We start from the raw sequence: 18,400 nt of genomic DNA, 5'->3' as shown, positions 1-18,400 counted from the left end.
CTGTAATTTCTTCGGCTCTTCAACTTTTCGACCACACTTTGACTCAGACTCGCTATCACAGCCATATATCCTTTCTTGGAACGTGCCTCCGTCACCAACTTACTCCAGTTGGCTTCAGCATTCGTTTCCAAGCCTCTCAATTTGGACCTCCTGAGGATCCCAGGTACTCACATTTTATTGACTCTGCCTCTCGCCGCTTCTCCCGTCAAGCTCTGAAGGCGACTCTCTCCGCCATGAGGAGGTACTTGGTGTCCCTATCCCAGACCCTTCCACACCTTCAGGACACTTTCTTCGCTGTCTGTAATGGTCCTACCCGTTATTTCATCCTCCGTCGGATTCACGCCTGCAATCGCCGTTTTTTTGACTTTGTCATGTTAGGCAAAGTTCGCAAGATCCTACATCTACGGACTCCAGAGCCTGCTGGCCCTGAAACTAGCAGGCATGAACGTCAGATTGCGGCCCCTGTCATTGATCTCGCCGGCTCCAACACCTCAGGGCATATTCAAAACCCAGACTCCAGCAACGACCATGGACACCTTCACAGCGATTGCGCAACCACCAACTGCAACTCCAGCCTTGAACTCCAGGCCGGGTCCTTATGTGCTGCTGTTGTGACTCCCGTCTCCCCTTCCCCCACCACTACTCCGCAGCCCCGTCTTCCTCAGATCCCACCATCAACTCCTGGGCCCCCAGAGGCTCCATCTTCCTCTCACCCCAACCCTCCCCTCTCCATTGACACCCCCAGCCTCCCCCATCCCCCCTCTGATCCCAGCTCTCATCCATGCCGGGTCTTTACCATCCCCTCTGACCTTCAACTGTCGGAGGCAGAACGCTCTGTTCTCAGTAAGGGCCTCACGTTTGTCCCCCTTCGCCCACACCTCAGCGAGTTCCGTGTTCGCCGTGATGCAGAACTTTTCTTAAGCCGTCTCCGTCTCCGAGCCTACTTCTTCGGCAAGGACTCTTCCACCCCCACCGATGACCCTTCTCCCGTCTTCAACTCTCCTCTTCTTCATGGACACCCTGCTCTGGTCTTCTGTCTGCTCTGGATCTCTTTATCGCTAATTGCCGACAGGACATCAACCGTCTCGACTTCACCGCACCTTGTCCCCATTCCAACCTCACTCCTTCGGCACGCTCTGCTCTCCACTCCCTCTGCACTAATCCTAACCTTATTATTAAACCCGCCCATAAGGGGGGTGCTGTTGTAGCCTGGCGTACTGACCTCTACTTTGCCGAGGCACAGCGACAACTCGCAGATCCTCCTCTTATTTACCCCTCGATCGTGACCCCACTAAGGAGCACCAGGCCATTGTCTCCCACACCATCACCGACTTTATCCACTCAGGGGATCTCCCATCCACTGCTACCAACCTTATAGTTCCCACACCCCACACTTCCCGTTTCTACCTCCTACCCAAGATCTACAAACCTGCCTGTCCTGGCCAACCTATTGTCTCAGCTTGCTCCTGCCCCACCAAACTCGTTTCTGCATACCTCGACACGGTTTTATCACCCCTTGTTCAATCCCTTCCGACCTATGTTCGTGACACTTCTCACGCTCTTAAACTTTTCAATGATTTTAAGTTCCCTGGCCCCCACCACTTTATTTTCACCATGGATGTCCAGTCCTTATATACTTCCATCCCCCATCAGGATGGTCTCAAAGCTCTACGCTTCTTTTTGGATTCCAGACCTAATCAGTTCCCCTCTACCACCACTCTGCTCCGTCTAGCGGAATTAGTCCTTACTCTTAATAATTTCTCCTTTGGCTCCTCCCACTTCCTCCAAACTAAAGGTGAAGCTATGGGCACCCGTATGGGTCCTAGCTATGCCTGCCTCTTTGTTGGCTTTGTGGAACAATCTATGTTCCGTGCCTATTCTGGTATCTGTCCCCCACTTTTCCTTTGCTACATCGATGACTGCATTGGCGCTGCTTCCTGCATGCATGCAGAACTCGTTGACTTTATTAACTTTGCCTCCAACTTTCACCCTGCCCTTCACGTTTACCTGGTCCATCTCCGACACCTCCCTCCCCTTTCTAGATCTTTCTGTCTCTGTCACTGGAGACAGCTTATCCACTGATGTCTACTATAAGCCTACTGACTCTCACAGCTATCTGGACTATTCCTCTTCTCACCCTGTCTCTTGCAAAAACGCCATCCCCTTCTCGCAATTCCTCCGTCTCCGCCGCATCTGCTCTCAGGATGAGGCTTTTCATTCTAGGACAAGGAAGATGTCTTCCTTTTTTAAAGAAAGGGGCTTCCCTTCCTCCACTATCAACTCTGCTCTTAAACACATCTCCCCCATTTCACGTACATCTGCTCTCACTCCATCCTCCCGCCACCCCACTAGGAATAGGGTTCCCCTGGTCCTCACCTACCACCCCACCAGCCTCTGGGTCCAACATATTATTCTCCATAACTTCCGCCACCCCCAACGGGATCCCACCACTAAGCACATCTTTCCCTCCCCCCCCCTGCATTCCGCAGGGATCGCCCCCTACGCAACTCCCTTGTCCATTCGTCCCCCCCATCCCTCCCCACTGATCTCCCTCCTGGCACTTATCCGTGTAAGCAGAACAAGTGCTACACATGCCCTTACACTTCCTCCCTTACCACCATTCAGGGCCCCAAACAGTCCTTCCAGGTGAGGCAACACTTCACCTGTGAGTCGACTGGGGTGATATACTGCGTCCGGTGCTCCCGATGTGGCCTTTTATACATTGGCGAGACCCAACGCAGACTGGGAGACCGCTTTGCTGAACATCTACGCTCTGTCCACCGGAGAAAGCAGGATCTCCCAGTGGCCACACATTTTAATTCCACATCCCATTCCCATTCTGACATGTCTATCCACGGCCTCCTCTACTGTAAAGATGAAGCCACACTCAGGTTGAGGAACAACACCTTATATTCCGTCTGGGTAGCCTCCAACCTGATGGCATGAACATCGACTTCTCTAACTTCCGCTAAGGCCCCACCTCCCCCTCGTACCCCATCTGTCATTTATTTTTATGCACACATTCTTTCTCTCACTCTCCTTTTTCTCCCTCTGTCCCTCTGAATATACCTCTTGCCCATCCTCTGGGTCCCCCCCCCCCCCCGTCTTTCTTCCCGGACCTCCTGTCCCATGATTCTCTCGTATCCCCTTTTGCCTATCACCTGTCCAGCTCTTGGCTCTATCCCTCCCCCTCCTGTCTTCTCCTATCATTTTGGATCTCCTCCTCCCCCTCCAACTTTCAAATCCCTTACTCACTCTTCCTTCAGCTAGTCCTGACGAAGGGTCTCGGCCTGAAACGTCGACTGCACCTCTTTCTACGGATGCTGCCTGGCCTGCTGCGTTCACCAGCAACTTTTATGTGTGTTGCTTGAATTTCCAGCATCTGCAGAATTCCTGTTGTCCTGCAATTTGTCATTTGCATTTCCATCCAAATAAGAACAAAATAGCTGAATGCCAGTGTGAATGAAGAGGGACAGTCCTTGGTATTAACATAACATTCAACCAAGTGTGGGGCATATGGGAATTTGTAGAAATCTGGAATTGTTCCTTGCAGAAAGAAACATTCTGCTATAAAAGAAACTTGCAGTGGTTGGTGGTCAATTATGGCTAAGTTATTGCTGTAGGAATTCCTCCTGGCACTATTGTAGAGGTAACACACATCAAAGTTGCTGGTGAACGCTGCAGGCCAGGCAGCATCTCTAGGAAGAGGTACAGTCGACGTTTCGGGCCGAGACTCTTTATCAGGACCCTTCGTCCTAGAGATGCTGCCTGGCCTGCTGCGTTCACCACCAACTTTGATGTGTGTTGCTTGAATTTCCAGCATCTGCAGAATTCCTGTTGTTTACTATTCTAGAGGTATTAATTTTTGACTATTTTATCAATCCCTGCCCCACAGTTTTAGAAGTGGGGATGTTTCCTGAAGTCTGCAGTATTAAGTCTAATTCTCAACTCAGAAACTGAGGCACAGTCTGCATACAGATGGTGTGATTTGAACAATATTTAGGCTATTCCTGCTCCTATTTCTTGTGTTCTTGTGTGTTCTTGTGTGTTCTTGTGTATAGCAGTAACTCAGTAACATTTATATCATATAGAAGTCACGTAAACCAACTGTGCCAAAAAAGATAAACACCCTTTCTTAAAATCCAATAGCATTGTCATTACCAAATTCAAAAAATCAACCTCGTGGGCTGGGGATGGCCATCGGGGAGCAAAAGCTGAAACAAACCACCCGCATGAAGATCACTGCTACAAGTATACTTCATCATATAGCAAGTGTCCTGTCTTCCAAATCCATACAGCCTTTGCACAAACTACAAAGAATATGAAGAATCTCTTTGTTTAGCTGAGTACAGCTCCAACAATACTCAGTAAGAGTAATATTGGGGCAGTTTAGCTTTTAAGCAGAGAGAGAATAGCCTTATTCGCCACATGTACATCAAAACATGAAGTAAAATGTGTCATTTGCGTCAAATCAAATCAGCGAGGATTGTGCTGCAAGTGTGGCGACACTTCCTTCCAGCACCAACAGAGCACTAGTAGGTACTCAGCAAAGTGGTCTCCCAATCCATGTCGGATCTCATCAATATACAAGAGGCCACACTGGGAGCATCAGACACAGTTTATAACCACAACAGATTCACAGGTGAAGTGTCACCTCACCTGGAAGGTTGTTTAGACAAAATACACAATCTCTTCAATGAAAGGCAAGGATAACCAGACACAAGTGTTCCCACTCAAGACTATCTATCTGATCAAGGACCACAGAGCCAAAACATCAAATTGTTTCTCTATCCACAGATGCTGCCTGACTTACTAACTTTTTTTCACAATATTTATGCTTTTACTTCCATTGAATGTCTGCATTGCCTTGTAGAAACAGGTACCTTTTATTAATACTTACAAGCTGTAGTTGGTATTAAATGCAGTGTAAACAAAGACCACATTCTCTTCTACTGGTAGCTGCCAAGTATTTCCAAAGATGGCAACCATCTATAGAACAGAGCCAATAAATGAATAGACCAAGTCACAATATATTTCAGAATTAACGTACTAAGCTCGAACTCATGGGCAGCACAGTAGTGGAGTGGGTAGAACATAAGAATCACCTTACAGACAGTTGGCATGGAAAACATTAGTGCAACGTTTTACATGCCAGTGACTGTAACTTCTCCCCGTGACTAGATAGGATATCTCCAGGTGCTCCAGTTTCCTTTCACATTCCAAAGACATATGGTTAGGATTAGTGAGTCGTGGGCAGGCTATTCAGGTGCAGGAACTGTGGCAACACTTGCAGGCTGTCCTCAACACAACACTTGCTGATTTGATTTGATGTAAACAATGCATTTCACTCTGTTTCAATATACCGTACAGTACATGTGGCAAATAAAGCTAGTCTTTAATCAAATTGCGATTAACAGATTGTAGACTTCAGGAGAGTGAAACTAGAGGTCCGTGAGCCAGTAATTATCGGAGAGTCAGAGGTGGAGACGGTCAATAAATTCCTGGGTGTCACTATCTCAGAGAACCTGTCCTGGACATATCACCAACAGATCAACAGGGGACGCCATCTCCATGGCACTTCACTCTGCCCTGACCTACCTGGACAGCCCGAACTATTACGTCAGAATGCTGTTCATTGACTTTAGTTCAGCATTCAATACTGTGATCCCCTCCAAGCTGATCGCCAAACTTCGCCTGCTTGGTATCAGCTCATACCTCTGCAGTTGGACCTTGGACTTTCAGACTAACAGACTCTAATCAGTTAAATTAGACAACTTCTCCTCCTCCACTCTCACCCTGAACATCGGTGTGCCTCAAGGCTATGTGCTGAGCCCTCTTCTATACTCCCTTTTCACCTATGACTGCGTTCTTGTACATGGTTCTAACTCCATAATCAAGTTCACAGACGACACCACGGTGGTTGGCCTGATCAGAGGGGATGACAAGACGGCCTACAGGGACGAAGTCCAGCACCTGGCCACATGGTGTGCCGACAACAACCTGGCCCTTAACACCCAGAAGACCAAGGAGATCATTGTGGACTTCAGGCATGCTAGGAGCCACACTCACGTCCCCATCTACATCAACTGAGCTGTAGTGGAGCATGTATCAAGCTTCAAATTCCTTGGTGTCCACATTTCCAAGGATCTCACCTGGTCCCTGAACTCCTCCATCCTGATCAAAAAGGCGCAACAGCACCTTTATTTCCTGCGAAGCATCAAGAAAGCTCACTTCTATCCCAAGATACTGACGGGCTTTTACCATTGTACCACTGAGAGCATACTCACCAACTGCATCTCAGTGTGGTATGGCAATTGTCCCGTATCGGACCGCAAAGCACTCCAGCATGTGGTGAAAACTGCCCAGCGGATTATCGGCACCCAATTGCCCATCATTGAGAACATCTACCAGAAACACTGCCTGGGTAGGGCGAAAAGCATTATCAAGGATGCATCTCACCCTAACCATGGACTTTTTACTCTCCTCCCATCCAGTAGGCACTACAGGAGCCTCCACTCCTGCACCAGCAGGCACAGGAAGAGCTTCTTCCCTGAGGCTGTGACCCTGCTGAACCTCACATCACAGCGCTAAGCAGTATTGCATCCGTATTGTACTGTCTCAGTACTTTTATATTTGTATGCCGTAGCACTTACTTTTTATTCGCAGTTAATTTGTAAATAACACTATTCTTTGCATTTCTGGTCAGATGCTAACTGCATTTCATTGGCTTTGTATCTATACTTGGCACAATGACAATAAAGTTGAATCTAATCTAATATAAATATAATTGCAAAGAAAACACGGCAGCGCCTCTGCTTCCTCAGGAATCTGTGGAGATTTGGCATGTCATCAAAGACCTTGACAAACTTTGAGATGTGTGTGGTGGAAAGTGTATTGACTGGCTGTGTCACAACCCGGTATGCTCTTTTCTTGCTGCTGCCATTGGTAGACGGTACAAGTTCCGCAGGACTCGCACCACTAGGTTCAAGAGCAGTTACTTCCCCTCAACTATCAAGATCTTGAACAAAAGGGGATAACCACACTCATTCTATGTCTGGTGTTCCCACAACTGACGGTCTCACTTTAAGAACTCTTTATCTTGGATTCCATGCTTTTGTTAGTTATTGCTATTTATTTATATTTCTATTTGTACAGTTTGATGTTCGTTGATCCTGTTTACAGTTACTGTTCTGTAGATTTGCTAAGTATCCCCACAGGAAAAGAATCTCAGGGTTGTATGTGGTGACATGCATGTACTCTGATAATAAATTTTACTTTGAATTTTGTATTAAATAATTAATATTTAATATTTATTAATAATTACTTAGCTACCTAGTTTTATCAAACTACCCATAGTTATACATGATAATGTGACAATCATCTTTTATGTGTTGTAGATAATAAAAGGGATCAAATTCAATGCATCTTGAGACTTAGATTATTCCTTCTGATCTCCCCTGCATACAAGCCTGTACTGAAGTTGACTACATAATAGCTTGTTACATCTGAGTCAACTTGACCAAGGACAGTCCCGAGCCCGGCTGTGAAGGGAGGGTTGGACAGGGGGCTAACAATGCAATCCTGTAAAAACCCAGAGTTAAAGAAACACCAACAGAAGCTCCAAAGATCACGTCCCCAGGAGGGGAAAGATACACCAAGAAGATGAGCTACACGAAGAGAGAACGTGAAAGACTGGCCCGAGACAGATGACTCTGGCGAGCTACTGTAGGCAGCCTATGCCCCAGTAGTGGTAATGGCTTAAGAAGAACTATTTCACTTAAGGGCTGCTCAATGAATTTTGGGAGAGATGAGACTAGCAATTACATAATCAGATCCAACCCAAAAGCTGGACAACAACTGTACTTCTTTCTAAGTTGTGCAATTCATGTAGATTATAAAATTGCATCCCTAAATACAGAAAGACGATATGTTGTGCTCAATAATAAAAACTGCCAAAAAAAACTCTGGTAAGGAAACTGTTTTCGGGTGGCATCAGAAAGATGGCAGTAATGAATCAATCACTTATTTTCTTTCCTATTGAAATTAGACAGAGTACCAACTATATTTTTCATGCCAGTTGCACTGTATTTTGTTTCAAGCTAACATCAACAACAACTAATCTAAATTATCCCTGCAAAGGTCAGACAGAACTGCAGCAAGTGCTACATTTCCAGAAATATCCTCACATACACTGCTCTTGAAACTGTTTTGAAATGTGACAGATTTAATCTTCTGGATAAACAATGGATTAGAGTAGGCAGTGGAACAAGGAAACATAAAATGAATTTTGTAGGTGAGATGAACTTGAAGGTGGAAGTGAGTTTCAAAGGTAGTGGAAGGGCAACTGGGATTGCTTGGTTGTAGTGAATAAGAAAGAGCAGCAGTTAGCATGACGCCATTACAGCCCAGGGTGTCCGGAGTTCGGAGTTCAATCCTGGCGCCATCTGTAAAGAGTTTGTATGTTCTCCCCATGAACTGCCTGGGTTCTCTCCAGTTTCCTTTCACATTTCAAAGGTGCATCAGTTAGTAGGTTAATTGGACATTGTAAACTGTCCTGGGATTAGGCCAGGGTTAAACAGGTGGGTTGCTGGGCAGCGCAGCTCATAGGACCGTGAGGACCTGTTCCATACTGTATCTATAAATAAATAAGTAAATATGGTTGCAGAAATCAAATCAATTAAGAGGCAGAATTAGGAGATCCCATTTAATAATTGAGACAGAAGGGGAAATTATACAGGCATTTAGTCGTTAAAAAGGGAACTATTTTGCTCTTTCCCTCCCACAGTAAAATTAAGTGAACTTATTCTGGATTGTGCTCAAACGTGATAAGCTACCTCCTAGTGAATAAAAACTGGAATAAATGTGTATAACAAGTTCATTTCGCTGGTTAAAGTGTCGAGGAAGATTGAGACATCAAGCCAAATGCGAATGGCGAGTGAGAGTTCAGTACCAACTGCCTTCCTTTTGATTGCGATTGGAGGACTCTGTGAGCTGCCTACCACAGTTTGGCTCGCTGTAGCAGACGGGTAGGCCTCTGCACTCGTGTGGCGTTCCTCCCTTTTGTTGAATGTTGGTGATATCAGAGGATGGTATCACGGTTCCATGTTTAAGTACAAAACTATTGTGTTTGTGGACTGAGGACATTTTTAGACTCATGTTTTTTATATTGTGTTTTTTTAAATGCCCTTTATTTTTCCACTTTGTTATGCGAGGGAGGGGGTTTGGGGGTCGATGTTCTGCTTTGTTAGTTATTTGTGTTGGAGAGGGGTTGTTTGGCATTGATGTTCTTGTTCTGTTTTTTGCAGGAAGGGTTTGGAGGTTGATGATCAGGATGTCATTCTTCTTTGTATGGTGGGGGTGGGTTGATGTTTCTCTCTGAAGCACTTTCATGCTCTTTTTTTGTTTTGTGGCTATCTGGAGAAGACAAATTTCAGAGTTGTCTATGGGGACTTACTTTGATAATAAATAAACTTTTGAACCTTGTAAATTTTTCAAGTATGTGAATTCTAAGTGTGCAATTAACATCGAACACTACAGCACAGCACAGGCCTTTTGGCCCAATACATTGTGCCGGCATTTTAACCTACTCCAAGATCAATTTAACCCTTCCCTCTCCCATACCCCTCTATTTTTCTTTTATCCGTGTGCCTATATTAGTGTCTTAAATGTATCTGCCTGCCTCTACTACCACCCCGAGCAGCATGCCCGCACACCCACCACATTTATGCCCCTTCCAATTAGCCTTGTATTTAATAACATAGGAAACAACTGGGATGGGACAACAAATAATTTTGCATAATCAAAGCTGCTTGATAATCTCACAGGTATTAAGGATGCTTAAACACAAGCTGGGGAGCAATCTGCAATATAATTTGTTCAAATGTTTAAAAAAATGTCAATCAAATTTATTGTAATGCAGTTTAAGAATCCTAAACTGTGGTTCAGACCAAAGTCACATCAAGTCAGAGTATGGGCTTCCTTGATGGGTCACATGGATAATTCAGAAAATAGCACAACTCAGATTTTCTTTAAGTCATGTTTCTAAACTGGGGTGAGTGTAGAATGGTCAGGTAGAATGGATGACAAGAAAGAACAGTGGTTACAGAGAATGGGTGGCAAGAGGGAACAGTAGTTATGGAGACTGGGTGGCAAGAGGGAACAGTGGTCAGGTAGACTGGGTGGCAAGGGGGAACAGTGGTCAGGTAGACTGGGTGGCAAGAGGGAACAGTGGTCAGGTAGACTGGGTGGCAAGGTGGAACAGTGGTCAGGTAGACTGGGTGGCAAGGTGGAACAGTGGTCAGGTAGACTGGGTGGCAAGGTGGAACAGAGGTCAGGTAGACTGGGTGGCAAGAGGGAACAGTGGTTACGGAGAATGGGTGGCAAGGGGGAACAGAGGTCAGGTAGACTGGGTGGCAAGGGGGAACAGAGGTCAGGTAGACTGGGTGGCAAGAGGGAACAGTGGTCAGGTAGACTGGGTGGCAAGAGGGAACAGTGGTTACGGAGAATGGGTGGCAAGGGGGAACAGTGGTCAGGCAGACTGGGTGGCAAGGTGGAACAGTGGTCAGGTAGACTGGGTGGCAAGGTGGAACAGTGGTCAGGTAGACTGGGTGGCAAGGTGGAACAGAGGTCAGGTAGACTGGGTGGCAAGAGGGAACAGTGGTTACGGAGAATGGGTGGCAAGGGGGAACAGAGGTCAGGTAGACTGGGTGGCAAGGGGGAACAGAGGTCAGGTAGACTGGGTGGCAAGAGGGAACAGTGGTCAGGTAGACTGGGTGGCAAGAGGGAACAGCGGTTACGGAGAATGAGTGGCAAGGGGGAACAGTGGTCAGGCAGACTGGGTGGCAAGGTGGAACAGTGGTCAGGTAGACTGGGTGGCAAGGTGGAACAGTGGTCAGGTAGACTGGGTGGCAAGAGGGAACAGTGGTTACGGAGAATGGGTGGCAAGGGGGAACAGAGGTCAGGTAGACTGGGTGGCAAGGGGGAACAGAGGTCAGGTAGACTGGGTGGCAAGAGGGAACAGTGGTCAGGTAGACTGGGTGGCAAGAGGGAACAGTGGTTACGGAGAATGGGTGGCAAGGGGGAACAGTGGTCAGGCAGACTGGGTGGCAAGGTGGAACAGTGGTCAGGTAGACTGGGTGGCAAGGTGGAACAGAGGTCAGGTAGACTGGGTGGCAAGAGGGAACAGTGGTTACGGAGAATGGGTGGCAAGGGGGAACAGAGGTCAGGTAGACTGGGTGGCAAGGGGGAACAGAGGTCAGGTAGACTGGGTGGCAAGAGGGAACAGTGGTCAGGTAGACTGGGTGGCAAGAGGGAACAGTGGTTACGGAGAATGAGTGGCAAGGGGGAACAGTGGTCAGGCAGACTGGGTGGCAAGGTGGAACAGTGGTCAGGTAGACTGGGTGGCAAGGTGGAACAGTGGTCAGGTAGACTGGGTGGCAAGGGGGAACAGAGGTCAGGTAGACTGGGTGGCAAGGGGGAACAGAGGTCAGGTAGACTGGGTGGCAAGAGGGAACAGTGGTTACGGAGAATGGGTGGCAAGGGGGAACAGTGGTCAGGCAGACTGGGTGGCAAGGTGGAACAGTGGTCAGGTAGACTGGGTGGCAAGGTGGAACAGTGGTCAGGTAGACTGGGTGGCAAGGGGGAACAGAGGTCAGGTAGACTGAGTGGCAAGGGGGAACAGAGGTCAGGTAGAACGGGTGGCAAGAAGAAACAAAAAAAGAATTTTTGCTTTGGCAGCATGGTAGCATTGTGGTTAGCTCAATGTTTTACCATACAGACGACCTTGATTCAATTCCTACTGCTGTCTTTAAGGAGTTTGTACGTCCTTCATGTGACCGCGTGGATTTCCTTTGAGTGCTCCGGTTTCCTCCCACAGTCCAAAGATGTATCATTTTCATTGGTTATTATAAATTTTCCCATTATTAGGCTTGGATTAAATTGGGGAATGCTGGTGGATGCAGCTCAAAGGGGCAAAAGAGTGTATTCTGCACAGTATCTCAATCAATAAAATGACTTAAGACCATCCGGTCATTAAGTAAATAAAAGGTAAGTTGTGAAAATGATCGGGGATGTGAGCAAGGGAGTTTGTACAAGAAACATAATTAACTTTCAGAACACAGATGTTGTGTAAGGAGTTGGCTTAGAAGATAGAAACATTTTGGAGTGATGATAAAGGTACTATTAAGTAAAGGAAGTTTGCCAGGTACTTCAAAGCTGCTCATAGACTCTTTCAAATGCCAATCAATACATGAAAAGAGCAATTTAATACAGTCAACACTTCAGGACTGCTTCTTCCTCTCCGCCATCAGATTTTTGAATAAACATCGAACCCATGAACACTACCTCAGTACTTTTTGCTCTCTTTTTGCACTACTTATTTAATTTAAAGTTTTTTTTTAATATACCTAATGGAATTTAGTTTTTATTATAATGTACTGTAATGTACTGCTACTGACATTTCATGCCATATGCCAGTGATAGTAAACTTTTTCCTGATTCTGATTCAATTCATCAACTCCTTAAGGTGAAAACAAGTTGAAAAGCTTTCATTGCCTTACATTTCACATCCCTGTAACCTTTACCACATGAACTCTGGAAACTTTTATCATCACCAACCATATTTAATCACGGCATCATTGGTGCCTGCTCTTTTGGTTGTCAAGGACAGTACTTTAAAAATTCATGAGAAAGCACACTTTTGTGGCTCAGAATTCATTTGTTTAAAGACATTCCAGTAGAATATCTTGGTACACTTTTGTAATATTGAAGACATTGTATAAAGCAAGAACCGAAACATCTGAATTCTGGACGCTATCACAGCTCGGGGTGTTGGCGTTTGGAGTTTAATTCCGACATCATCCATAAGGAGTCGATACATGTTCCTTGTGGAATGCATGGGTTTTCTCTGGGTGCTCTGGTTTCCTTCCACAGTCCAAAGACATACCAATTAGTAGGTTAATTGATTAATGTAAATTGTTCAGTGATTAGCCAACAATTAATCAGGGCTTGCTGGACAGTGCGGTTCAATGGGTCGGAAGGGCCTATTTTGCATTGTATCTTGATAAATAAATAAATTCAACAATTACAGTACAAGTCATAAGAGTGGGAGAGACTTCAAAATCAGATTCATCACTTTTAAATGTAACAACCAAAACCTGCAGGCAGCCTACCTTTTAATGCAGTAGAAGTTCTGTCCTTTTCTTCTGGTCCATCTGGTTGGTTCTGTGCCATGATAATCCACACAGGTGAAAGGATGAAAACCACCTGGTAAACGAGCATCCAATTAGTATTGTCTGATCAAGGTACTGAAATGAAATGTTACAGAAGACTATTACTATTTTGAATGACAAAATTTGTAGTTAGAAAACATTCAACAATGTAGTTACTTTGTTTAAAAAAACAATAGATGGGGGTTGCTTGGACTGACTTGTGATGAACAAGGTGTAGCGTTTGTAAATTTTTTGAAATATGGAACAATTAAATTAGCTCTGAGTCAAGTTAAAGCAATTTTGATGACCAAGTGCACCTCACAGGGACCAGGCCTGAAATTCATCAGTAAGACACTTCTCTACAATATAGCCCACAGCTAGGGTAACGTAAAAGATGTTAATGTTGCTGGCTGAGTCCATAAATGTTAGAATCCAATCATTCAACTATAGTTGGAAATACTCTTGATTGTGACATTAATGACCCCAAGATCCCTAACACAACATCCTGGGGAAGAACTGTTCACTCAGAAATCAACCGGACCAGCCACATAAACAAGAGCAATTAAGAGACTGGAAATCAATCCTGTGGCAAACCCAGAACACTTCAAAAGCTCTCCACCATCTACACGGTACAAGAGTATGATCAAATTTCTCCACCTCCTTTGGTGGATGCAAAGAGGTACAGCTCCATCAATACATAAGCTGGACAGAGAAGATTGTTTGATAGTTACTCCATCCACCTCCATAATTATGCACTGACTTCAACACCAATGCATAGTGGCTTCAATACATGCCATCTGCAACTTTGACAGCACCTTTCTACCCCTGCAGGCAAGGCTTTCAAGTACATGGGAATACCTCCACCTAAAGATTCTCCTTCAAGTCCACCCTAACCTGAAATATACTCTGTTCCTACACTATCTAAATTCTGGAACTCCTTAACTAACAACACTCTTTGAGTATCTATACTGGAAAATCTAAGTGGTCCACCCAGCACTTTCTCAAAGGAACTGTGAATGAGCAGTAATGCTTCAATGCTCAGATACCACCCAAAAGGAAAAAAAAAGATTTCATATTACTAAACTTCTATCAAGTATTAAATCACATGAAAGAAGCAGTCTTATAGACAACTGAAATATAAAACTACTTTGGAATAAGCGTGATAGTAAGTATCATTACAACTATATGTGGCAGAATATTATCGAATTTTTAATAAAGCCATCACCAATTATGATGACTGGATTTCATTTCCATTAATTATTGACGATTTAGGTCTCTAAATGGAACTCTCCTATATAATTTTACATACATATATTCATTCCTGTGGCAACTCTATTGCATTTGACACTAAAAGCAATTTTATCCTTAATTTAATGTTCTTGAATCCTTTTCCTACATTTCTCACAATAATTATCAATTTTGGTGGCTTTGTATGGATTCCTCAACTGCAATATGTGTTTATTTACTTCGAAGTTTGATTTGGAACTGAAAATATTGCCCGTGTTGCATATTTAAAATATTTTCGCTTCCATCTTCTAAGATTCTCATGTAATGATGACATCTAGTACGGGAAGTTGTTACTCTACAATAATTCTTCATTACTCTCTTCATATTGACAAATTAAATGGGACGTAGTCTGTATTGTCCAAAATAGGGCATTGAAATATAACAGAAGAGTGCACGGGAGCCTGTATTTCAAATATGTGTGTTTTCTTCCCTCCCAATTTTGTCGTATGCTTTACGGACGAAAGGAAGTTGCGCCGGTGTGGGAGCTCAGAGCTGAGGCCTCGGGGTCGCGGTGTAACTGCTCCGAGCGCCCGGTGAACGGGCGTCCCGAGCACGCTCGGACCTGCCGCCGCCCGCGATCCCCCTGCCGCACACGGACTCCCGGCACAGCACCCACCACGGGGAGGGGAAAGGAGCCACGTACCGCGCCGACACACTACACCTTGCCGCCGCTTCTCTTTCTCGCTCTCTCGCTCGCTCGGACCGTAACGCAAGAGTATCCCGACCACCCACTTCTGCTCCCCTCCCTTCCCTTCCCTTCCCTTCCCCCGATCCTCAGCCAAACGAGAGAGGGGGAAAACACTGAGGGCCACGCCGAGAGCTGACAGGAGACGGACAGGCAGCAGGAACGGCCCACAGCGGAACCGGAAACTGCGGCGTCACCATGGCAACCGTTGGCAGGGCCGGGAACGCGGAAGTGGCCTTGTCAGTGATCAGGGAGCCGGGAGGACTCGTCCCCAATTTCTCTGCGGACGGAAGATTCGATCTATTCCACCCCCCCAAAAAAAAATCCAGTACATGGCCGGAGAAAGACATTCCTTCACCCCTGCGAAGCTCCTAAGCCGGTCCGAAGACCCCTGAAGGTCCAGGAGAAATGTTGGAGAACAGAGTGAAAGTAAAAACATATTGAAGTACGTATCCAGTACGCTACCATATGGTACCTTGAGATTCATGGATCTCGTAGTCGAGAATCAGTTGTTGGCTTTGCTGACATTGAGTAAGAGATCGTTATTCAGCTAGATTTTCGATCTCCCTCCCACACGCTGATTCTTCACCCCCGGCCCCCGTAATTTTATATATTTATATTTGTTGTGTTTTTATTGTTATTGTGTTCTTTACCTTTTGTATTTTTGTGCTGCGTTGGTTCCGGAATAATACTTATCCTTCACACTTGTGTGCGGGAAATGACATTAAACAATCTTGAAGCTTGAGGTTGGACGCACAATATAACACACCTTGCACTTTGTTAAGATGTGTGTTGTCTTTCCTAAGACTGTACTGCCACATTCTCACCTTGCTCGGACAGATATCCTCTTGGATCTCCGGTCAAGCTCTCCATGTACAAGTCCGAGTTTTAACCACTTCTGCAGACAGGAACGGTTCTGCACCTGTTATACAACTGTTGGTCCTCTAACAGTGGTTTCCGTTTTAATAAATGTTTGCTGATAGTTTCACAGCAAGTGGAAAATGAGAATCTGAAATCAACTTTTAAGGAAGCCTGCAATTTGCTTGAAAGATTACGAACGTTATACCAATTGGAAGTATATTTAGCGACCGTAAAATTGTCACAAGAGGAAACAACCTCTTCGCATTCACCGTGTCAAGACCCCTCGGATTCTCCGTTTCTGTTTACCCACTCATCTTTCACTGCATTCAGAACAGGATTTCAACAGAATTTTGACAGCTAAAATATAAAGAGACTGACCCAAGACGTTAATGTTATATGGTTTAAACTAATTTGCAAGGGGGGTGCGACCCAGAGCGATAGAGCAGTGGAAGAAGTGCATGGAGTAAAGCCAGATCTAACATATAAAGAGGCTTTGAGGAAAGAGAAGCAGAATAAAGTGTGTAAATGTAGTAAGGTAGAAAGGCTAAAGTGCGTGTACTTCAATGCAAGAACCGTCAGGAACAAAGGTGATGAACTGAGAGCTTGGATACATACATGGGCCGGTGGCTGGGACAGAGAGGGGGTATTGGTGTACAGGAAAGGGAAAGAAGTTACAGGTAGATAGCGTCGTAAAGAGAACTTTTGGTACATTGGCCTTTAGAAATCAATATATTGAGTATAAGAGTTGGAATGTTATGGTGAGGTTCTATAAGGCATTGGTGAGGCCGAATTTGGAGTATTGTGTGCAGTTTTGGTCACCAAATTACAGGAAGGATATTAATAAGGTAGAAAGAGTGCAGAGAAGGTTTACAAGGATGTTGCCGGGACTTGAGAAACTCAGTTACAGAGAAAGGTTGAATAGGTTAGGACTTTATTCCCTGGAGTGTAGAAGAATGAGGGGAGATTTGATAGAGGTATATAAAATTATGATGGGCATAGATAGAGTGAATGTAAGCAGGCTTTTTCCACTGAGGCTAGGGGAGAAAAAAACCAGAGGACATGGGTTAAGGGTGAGGGTGGGGGGAGTTTAAAGGGAACATTGGTGGGGGTGTCTTCACACAGAGATTGGTGGGAGTGTGGAATGAGCTGCCAGGTGAACTGGTAAATGCGGGCTCACTTTTAACATTTAAAAAAACTTGGACAGGTACATGGATGAGAGGTGTATGGAGGGATATGGTCCATGTGCAACTCAGTGGGGCTAGGCAGAAAAATGGTTCAGCACAGCCAAGAAGGGCCAAAAGGCCTGTTTCTGTGCTGTAATGTTCTATGGTTCTATGGAATTATGATGTAGTGGCCATTACAGAGACTTGGCTGGCACCAGGGCAGGAATGGATTCTCAATATTCCTGGATTTCAGTTCTTTAAAAGGGATAGAGAGGGGGGGAAAAGGGGAGGAGGGGTGGCATTACTGGTCAGGGATACTATTACAGTTACAGAAAGGGTGGGTAATGTAGCAGGATCCTCTTTTGAGTCAGCATGGGTGGAAGTCAGGAACAGGAAGGGAGCAGTTACTCAATTGGAAGTATTCTATAGGCCCCCGATAGCAGCAGTGATACCAAGGGGCATATTGGGAGGCAGATTTTGGAAAGGGTTGTTTTCATGAGTGACTTTAACTTCCCTAATATTGATTGGCACCTGATTAGTTCCAATGGTTTAGACGGGGCAGAGTTTGTTAAGTGTGTCCAGGATGGATTCCTGTCGCAGTATGTTGACAGGCTGACTAGGGGGAATGCCATACTAGATTTAGTATTAGGTAACGAACCAGGTCAGGTCACAGATGTCTCAGTGGGTGAGCATCTGGGGGACAGTGACCACCGCTCCCTGGCCTTTAGCATTATCATGGAAAAGGACAGGACAATTTTTAATTGGAGAAGGGCAAATTATGAGGCTATAAGGCTAGAACTTGCGGGTGTGAATCGGGATGATGTTTTTACAGGGAAATGTACTATGGACATGTGGTCAATGTTTAGAGATCTCTTGCTGGATGTTAGGGATAAATTAGTCCCATTGAGGAAGATAAAGAATGGTAGGGTGAAGGAACCATGGGTGACTAATGAGGTGGAAAATCTAGTCAGGTGGAAGAAGGCAGCATACATGAGGTTTAGGAAGCAAGGATCAGATGGGTCTATTGAGGAATAACTGGGTAGCAGGAAAGGAGCTTAAGAAGGGGCTGAGAAGAGCAAGAAGGGGGCATGAGAAGGCCTTGGCGAGTAGGGTAAAGGAAAACCCCAAGGCATTCTTCAATTATGTGAAGAACAAAAGGATGACAGGAGTGAAGGTAGGACTGATTAGAGATAAAG

The 18,400-nt window shown here is 45.3% G+C and overlaps 1 protein-coding gene across 7 annotated transcripts in view; it reads right to left on the bottom strand.

Annotated features, from left to right (window-relative positions):
• arb2a (ARB2 cotranscriptional regulator A) overlaps positions 1-15,317 on the bottom strand; it is a 521,656-nt gene extending 506,339 nt beyond the window's left edge. For 2 of the 7 annotated variants that reach the window (XR_011889469.1, XM_072281220.1), the window contains exons 1-2: positions 15,139-15,316; positions 13,170-13,304 (exon numbers count right to left, since the gene is read on the bottom strand). Coding sequence is in view for 6 of the 7 variants with exons in the window: in XM_072281220.1 (XP_072137321.1) it covers positions 13,170-13,278 (109 nt within the window). In the remaining variant the exon portion in view is untranslated. Of the gene's footprint in view, positions 1-13,169; positions 13,305-15,138 lie in introns of all 7 variants that reach the window. The other 5 variants (XM_072281219.1, XM_072281215.1, XM_072281217.1 and 2 more) reach the window with 5 other exon arrangements.
• Positions 15,318-18,400: the final 3,083 nt, after the last annotated feature.

The sequence above is a fragment of the Mobula birostris genome, chromosome 17 (assembly GCF_030028105.1).
Source record: "Mobula birostris isolate sMobBir1 chromosome 17, sMobBir1.hap1, whole genome shotgun sequence".
Lineage (NCBI taxonomy): Eukaryota > Metazoa > Chordata > Chondrichthyes > Myliobatiformes > Myliobatidae > Mobula > Mobula birostris.
The sequence above is the reverse complement of the archived record's forward strand: the minus strand, read 5'-3'. Positions and strand labels throughout refer to the sequence as shown.